The sequence below is a fragment of the Carassius auratus genome, chromosome 1, assembly GCF_003368295.1.
Source record: "Carassius auratus strain Wakin chromosome 1, ASM336829v1, whole genome shotgun sequence".
NCBI classification, from domain to species: Eukaryota; Metazoa; Chordata; class Actinopteri; order Cypriniformes; family Cyprinidae; genus Carassius; species Carassius auratus.
In genome coordinates this window covers 28,116,204-28,124,543 of record NC_039243.1, presented here as the reverse complement: position 1 = coordinate 28,124,543, position 8,340 = coordinate 28,116,204, and the positions used below count along the sequence as shown (strand labels likewise).

Sequence of the window (8,340 nt, the reverse complement as noted above, 5' to 3'; positions counted from 1 at the left end):
TGTGTTCTACATTTTTATATATATATATATATATATATATATATATATATATATATATATATATATATATAAAAACATTATATATGAAACATTATATAGTTTATATAATATACATAATCTAAAAACAATTGAACTAAGGTTGAAAAAGCTTACTAAAGCAATCCACCTACCTTATTTAGACAGAAGCTTCAGCTTTGTGAGAAACGGGCTCCAGCTCCATCTGTCGGACTCTCTCTGAATGATAGCACACGGTTGATCCGCGCTCGTGCCCCAGGAGAGATACGGAGAGAGAGCGCGCCTGCAGGCGCGCGCTCGTGCCCCAGGGAGTGAGACAGAGACTTTGTAGTAAAACAGTACAACAGAGTTTGAAAACACGTAGTTCTTTATATAATATACATATTCTAAGCTTGAAAAACATTCCGTTCTTTTAAAAAAGGTTATAAATGAAACCGTTATAAAAAATATACTGAAACCGACTGTTTTCAGATAAAACGAGATCCATGTTTAGAGAGCTGAAAGGAGTTGTTTTCACATCACCTTCCTGACCCGCAAGTATTCACAGCGTCTTCGTTTGCACGCTACACTTCACTTTCTTCCGAATTTACTACAAAATCATAATATCTTCAAAGACATTGCTAATTAAAACTAACGTATCTCACGAAGGAGTACCATGTTTTTGACAGTTTTCTGACGGCTGCATCTGTGAATTACGGTGGGCGAGCGGCTAGCATCTCTTTGTACCCCTCTAATTTATGACGACATGCCCGACCCTAGTTCAGTTTCCCACCTTTTGAACAAGTTCATTCATAGAACAAGGATGACACCTAGTGGTCACTCAACACCGATTTTCTTTCACAGCGCCCCTTATAAACCTATTTATACGCGTTACAAACCATCACTTTGAAGCAGAAAAACTTTTTGGACGACTCTCCAAGACATTTGCTTTCCAAGACAATGGATCAAAGTGAGTATTTTATCATTTCATGTTATCTGATGGTAGTGATATTAATAAAAAAACAATTCATTGATCAAATTATGTTATGCTATCTTACAGTCTATGATGGTTTTAAACCATATTTCATGTCATTCCTGTAATTTTCTTCATGTTAAGCAGATTACACAGACATCTGCTGATAGTGTTATTTTAAAAAAACTATTCATCGATCAAAGCCTGTTATGTTATTTTTACAGTCTATGATGGTTTTAAACCATATTTCATGTCATTCCCCGTAATTTTCTTCATGTTAAGCATGATATTAATAAAAAAAAATTCATTGATCAAATTATGTTATCTTACAGTCTATGATGGTTTTAAACCATATTTCATGACATTGCTGTAATTTTCTTCATGTTAAGCGTGATATTTAAAAAAACTATTCATCGATCAAAGCATGTTATGTTATTTTTACAGTCTATGGTGTCTTATTATTTCATGTCATTCCCCGTAATTTTCTTCATGTTAAGCAGATTACGCAGACATCTGCCGATAGTGATATTTTAAAAAACTATTCATTGATCAAAGCCTATTTTTACAGTCTATGACGTCTTTATGGCGCCTTAATATTTCATGTTAACCAGATTACGCAGACATCTGCCGATAGTGATATTTAAAATAAAAACTATTCGTTGATCAAAGCCTATTTTTACAGTCTATGACGTCTTTATGTCGTCTTAATATTTCATGTTAAGCAGATTACGCAGCCATATGCTGATAGAGATATTTTTAACAATATAAAGTATGTGTTATTTGACTTAATATCATGAATGAAAAAAAAAATGAAAAAATACTTTTAATTTGCAAATATCACCATATCCTGTTGAAAATACTTTTATTTCGAAAATATGACGCCATCCTGTTAAAATACTTTTATTTTGAAAATATGACGACGTCCGGTTGACGCGCGCTTAGTTTTGTCTGCTTCAATGCTATGTATACGGATTTCAGAAAAAAACAATTCTGCTCCGTTAAATCTACGTTTTGCCATCGCGTTATCCGTTTGTCATCTATGAAGACGACATCGCGGGAGGTGTAAGCGTAACTAAGCGTAACTCAGAAAAACATTTTTCCCGTTTGCTAACTCTTCACAGTGAAACGACATATGAGGATATGATGGTGAAATGGCTCCCCCCGGTGAGTCTGGATGAAATGACGCCGTTATAGTGAAAATTGCGCCATCTGCTTGCGGTTTAATGTTATGACATCACGATTTCTTTGTCACACTGCGTGTATGTGTGTGTGTGTGTGCTCCATTAAACTGTAAAATAAAAACCCTCTCCATGTGTTTGAAATCATAACACTTTTTATTTTTTATCTCAGGTTCAAATATTGAGCACCAAGCCTTTGACGGTATTAATACACGTAAGTACGTATTAACTATTCTTTTTTTTATAAACTAAAATGAACGTATTTTAATTTTGTATATTATTAATTAATTTTTTTTTTTTTTTTTATCATAATTTTTTTTTTTTTTTTTTTTTTTTTTTTTTTTATTCACAGAGGCCGCGATTGATCCAGACAGCGCAGTCGACGGTAAGACAAGATCCATCTCCATAATTTTTTTATGAGAAATCAAAATTGTAACTTTTTTATGTTTATGAGGAATCTAATTATTATTTTCTTTAGATTTTATCCAATTCATCACACAACCCGCCTTTCAGACAGTTATCGATCTCACGCAAGATGGCGACGAAGATCCCACCGTCAACGTAACAGACAACATCCCGCCTGATTCCGCTCCGGCCCACATCGAGAATCCAATAGGATCCTGCGACGAATCACTCCCTGGACCCGCCGACGAACCAGCGAGAAAGAAGACTAGAAAAACGAATCGCCCCACCTCTCCGGTCAGTCCTGGACCGTGTGACGAACCACCAAGAAAGACTTATCGTTTTACACCGGTGGTCCGACCTGAATCGAACGGCGAACTACCGAGAAAGGCTTATCGTTTTACCCCGGCGATCAGTCCCGAGAGCCCTCCAGAGAGGAAAACTCTCTGTCCGGTACCAACGAACAGCCCCGCGACCAGTCCTGAGACCGATCTGTTTTATGGTAAGACTAACTATATTATTTGCATTTAAACCAGATGGTGTCAAACATTAAGATTTTTTTTTTAACATCCAGCAGACTCGAGTAGAAGCCATAAGGATGACGTGACTACCTGGGGCATGTCTCAAATCGATGCCTGGGACCAGAGTTCTTGGACGAGCGAGCGTGACGAGGTGTCTACCACCAACGTGGGTCAAACGCCATATCCTTTTCCCTCACCGTCGTCCGAAGAAGTAGAAGTGGAAGAAGTGCCGGCGCCTCAGCCGCTTGATGAATCATTCGACGATCTGCCTCCGTTTCATAGCCCCATTAATTCGATACAATCATTCGGTCAAGAGTTTCGCGACGCACAGGTTGACATAAACAACAAATACGTCGAACTCCGCAACGTACAAGATGATATTAACAACAAATTGATCGCGTTGGGCAACGAGTCTCGCGACAGACAAATCGAAACCCTTAGCAGATTAGATGCGCTGCACGGTGAGCTCCGTGCGTATCACCTCGAGACACGCAGTCGATTCGATGCTCAGGATCGCTTTATTCAGGATCTGGCCAATGAAATATTCCAACGCGTCAATGCTATGAGATCGGCGATTGATCAGCAGTTTGATAGAAATGATCGTACGGTGACTCAATACCAAAGGGAATTGATGCTAATATTGCACCACCTCATTCTCACCATCGTATATGAGACTGCGGAGTCAAATTGAATATAGACGTATTCAGAGTAATTCTTATATTCCATCTATACTTTGTTTACATATAATCAGATATTTCAAGTATTTCTTATATCTCACGTCTGCTATGATTGTTTAAATATTTCATGTATGCTTTTTATACTTTGTTTTACATATATAATCCGATATCTGCTTTTATACTCTGATTTGTCATATATGCTTTTGTATTCTGATTTTGTAATAGTTCATGTATGCTTTTTTATACTCTATGAAATGTGTAATAGTTCATGTATGCTTGTTTTAACTCTATGATTTTGTAATAGTACGTGTTTTGGTCTGAAATCTAAAAATGGACGGTTCAGACGACTTACGCCAATCCTCCACAGAACTGACGCCGGACGAGATCGAAATGCTAAGTTTACTTCCGGACTCTTTAGAACAGTATTTGTTTAATCAAGAATCCCCTCCTATTTTGGATCTTTTTGAATTAGCCGTAAATCCAAATATGAATTTGTTCGATCCTCTGCTTAGCCTAGACACCGATCCCGTTGTACAACACGGCGGTGTTTTAAACAACCCACCGGCGCCGTGCACCGATCCTGATCCTGACAACACAGAGCACCCCACCGGTAATGATACTCCGCAAGCGTCCACATCAGGTAACGTCGACCCTACTACACAGACTCGATTAAGCCGTACAGACGTTGACAGGTTGATTCGCGAGGGTGGCGACGTAAACGGATATCATGTTTTACCACGACCTCGTTTCAATAGCGTGACATTGAGAAGGACTACGAATCTGAGAGAGATTAACTCTACAGATTTGGCCTCTTACCACGCCCGCTTACATGACATGCTTACCGGAATTGTGAATTTCGCTAGGGAGTTTGACCAAAATTCTCCGGTGATCAATATCACATTGACGGCTCCCAGTTTACAGACCCCCGTTAGCGGGATTTTAACCCGCGGTAATAATTACGACGCGGATGGGTTTATGGATCAAATCGAAAAAGTTTTACAGAGCAACGACCGGTTACTATCTGACCAAACCGTAGAATTTGAAGCTTCCGTAGCCATGAACAGACAAGGCGGGGGTCGTCGTCGGAAACTCACGGACTTGGCTGTTGATGAGGTGATCAAAAGGAAAAAGACGAGTTTATTTTGTCCGATCAATATTTCAAATAATTTGTGCTTCTCCATCTGCCTCGCCCGTTTTCTAAACCCCCAACGCCCCGAGAGCGAGTTAGAAAAACTGGCTTCCGTCATCCAAAAGAGCGTCGGCTTCTCCATCCAAGACCGAATCGGTCTCGGCGACATAGCCTCGTTCGAACGAGCGCTAGACATTAAAATCGTCATATTTCACAGATCTAACGCCATGATCTTAGAAACCTACAAAAATTCTGACGAACCCCATCCAAAAACGGTCTTTCTGTATCTCCACGACGACCACTACTACATGATAACTAGTTTGAATGCGTTCCTCGGTTCAACATATGTGTGTCCATTTTGCTACAAATCTTACACCAGCCTCAGAGACCATCGATGTAAGCACGTCTGCAACATCTGTTTCGACGCGGAATGTTACAGGTTCCAAGCGAGAAACCTACATTGCCCCGATTGTTTGCGTTACTGTAAATCGGCTTATTGTTTCGAAATGCATAAAAAAAACCCGCCTCCCGGTCAGGAATACCCCGCCTGTGATATGATCAAATACTGCAAACTATGTAACCGACGTTACGACGTTAAACCGGGCAACCAGAAAACCAAACACACATGCGCCCCAGACAAATGTGTGCATTGTCGAGAGTCTCTGACGGACGATGGAGCACATCAATGCTTTATACAACCTCTAGAGCTTAAGGAACCGTGTGAAAAGTATATTTTTTACGACTTTGAATCACGTTACGAAAACGGACGCCACGAGGCTAATTTTGTCTGTGCCATGACGTTCAAAGGTCAGAAATTTACCGCCTACGGCACGGACTGTATCGCTAAGCTAATCAAGCGCTTCAGACAACCCCGATACAAAGGCTACTGCTTCATCGCTCATTACGCCTCCAGATTTGACGCCTTTCTAATTCTGGAGTATTTTTGCAAAGCGGGGATCGTGCTCGAGGTCATAATGCAAGGGTGCAAACTACTCCTGATGTACGATGACGCATTTGCCCAACGATACATCGATAGCTACTCATTTTTCCCTTTCGCTCTCGCCAAAATGCCGGCGGCGTTAGACTTGACGACGACTGAAAAAGGCTATTTCCCCCATCTTTTCAACAGGGTGGAAAATGAGAACTACGTCGGACCGTACCCTGACAAAAAGTTCTACAACTACGAGAACATGTCGGATAAAGCCCAAGAAAAGTTTGACGCGTGGTACAGCACGGTCAAGGGTGAGCTCTTTAACTTCAAGAAAGAACTGTACGACTACGGCGTTAACGACGTCGTGTTATTACGTGAAGGCTGTATGAAGTACAGGACGTCATTCCTACAGTGCACCCAACTCGACCCTTTTGCGTTCACGACGATCGCCAGCTGCGCAATGGGGGTCTTCAAAACACATTATCTCAGCAGAAACACGCTAGCCCTGACGCATAACAAGGCGTACATCCATCAGAATAAGTCCTACTCGAGCGGATCGATCCAATGGCTCGAGTATATAAAAAAGACGCGAAACGTGGACGTTCATCACGCCGTAAACCACGGCGAAGTATCGATCGGTAAGTACTTTTTAGACGGCTACTACGAGCAGGACGGCGTCAGGCACGGTTTAGAGTTCTCGGGGTGTGTTTTTCATGGACATTGCTGTCGTTTTGAACCCAATCAGACGCACCCCCTGTCCGGAGTACCCTACGGGGTTCTCAGGAACCAGTTTGACGATAAGATTGAAATTCTCCGGAAAGCGTACGGTTTGCAAATCGAGGTTCTGTGGGAATGCGAATGGAATCGGATGAAAAAGACCGATCCCTCCGTGATAGAATTTATGGCCGATTATTCCGCCCCTGAGAGGCTGAATCCTCGCGAAACGCTCTATGGAGGCCGCACAAACTCCTATAAGTTATACCACAAAGTGAGCGGCGATGAGAAAATAAGATATCTGGATTTCACCAGTCTGTACCCTTTCTGTCAGGCCAGGAAAAGCTACCCGATCGGTCACCCCGAAATCATTTTCGCAGATTTCGAACCGATTGAAAATTATTACGGGCTTATCAAAGCCACCGTGTACCCTCCCCGCAACTTACTCCATGCAGTCCTTCCTTTCCGTTCGAACGGGAAGCTGACGTTCGCGCTATGTAGAACCTGCGCTCAAGACCAAAACCAGACCTCGAGCTGTACCCACACGGACCAGGAAAGATCGCTCTCGGGCTGTTGGGTCAGTATCGAGCTTTTAAAAGCCATCGAGAAGGGCTATGTGGTAGCCAAGATAGACGAGGTTTGGCATTTTCCACAACGGTCAGACACGTTGTTTACCGAATACGTAAAGACCTTCTTATGTTTGAAACAACAAGCTTCGGGCTACCCTCCGAACGTCGTCACGGATGCTGAGAAAGAGGCTTACATTAGTGACTATTTTGAAAAAGAGGGTATTCAACTCGACCCGGAAAAAATCAAGTACAACGCCGCCCAAAGGGCGATCACTAAATTAATTCTGAATAGTTTGTGGGGACGCTTCTCTTTAAGACCAAACTTACCTCAAACGATTCTGGTGCGCGAGCCCGAAGATTTCACCAGAATCGTTTTTGGCAACACCGACACCTTGTCCTATTTCTCATTCGTCTCAGACGACGTAGCTCTAGTCCAGCATAAACCCGACAAGGACGATGTTTGCAAGGCGCGCGACGTCAATGTTTTTGTAGGCGCTTTCACTACAGCGCACGCACGACTGGAATTGTACGAATTGATGGACAGACTAGGCGAACGACTGCTATACTCTGACACCGACAGCGTCATATTCGTGTCTAAGGACGGCGACTGGGAGCCTCCTCTGGGTGATCATTTAGGGGAGCTGACGAGCGAATTGGACCCCGACGACCACATAACGACCTTCTGTGCCAGCGCTCCCAAATCTTACGCGTTTGAGACGGTCAAAGGTAAAGTCGTCATGAAAGCTAAGGGCATAACTCTGAATGCTAAAAATTCCAAAGCTATCTGTCTCGAATCCCTGATTGGTCTGGTCGACAGCTATGTGACGTCTCACGATAGATCCAAATACATCCTGGCTCATACGGAAAACATTGTGAGGGATAAAAAGACTCTCACATTACAAAACAAATCAGTCGTTAAGAGGTTTAAGGTCGTCTACGATAAACGTCGGCTTTTAAGCGATTATACCACGCTTCCTTACGGCTACTGATCAGATGGCGATGCACAGAGGTTCTCAGGATGTGTCCGATTTTGATTTCAGACTTCAACACCCTTTCAGCTGCGTTGTATCTGGACCGTCCAATTCCGGAAAGTCTTATTTTGTGAAACTTTTGTTGGAAAAAGGTTTGAATATCATTTCGAAGAAAATTGAAAACATTGTTTGGTTGTATGATTGTTGGCAAACTTTGTACGATGATTTACTTCAATTGTATGACATTAAATTTATACAAGGAATACCCCAGAGTCTGAATG

At 42.0% G+C, this 8,340-nt stretch overlaps 1 protein-coding gene across 6 annotated transcripts; it reads left to right on the top strand.

Annotated features, from left to right (window-relative positions):
* Positions 1 to 1,748: 1,748 nt before the first annotated feature.
* LOC113106239 (uncharacterized) lies at positions 1,749 to 8,322 on the top strand. 6 transcript variants are annotated; one of them, XM_026267993.1, is made up of 5 exons: positions 1,749 to 2,131; positions 2,318 to 2,359; positions 2,498 to 2,530; positions 2,624 to 3,049; positions 3,122 to 5,814. In XM_026267993.1, exons 1-5 carry the CDS (start codon positions 2,119 to 2,121, stop codon positions 3,757 to 3,759), a joined length of 1,152 nt encoding a protein of 383 aa, XP_026123778.1. In that variant the 5' UTR covers positions 1,749 to 2,118; the 3' UTR covers positions 3,760 to 5,814. The 6 variants fall into 6 exon arrangements, with proteins under 6 accessions (XP_026123778.1, XP_026123770.1, XP_026123762.1 ...); XM_026267985.1 differs by having other exon boundaries at positions 2,318 to 2,363; positions 3,125 to 5,814; XM_026267977.1 differs by having other exon boundaries at positions 2,318 to 2,363.
* Positions 8,323 to 8,340: the final 18 nt, after the last annotated feature.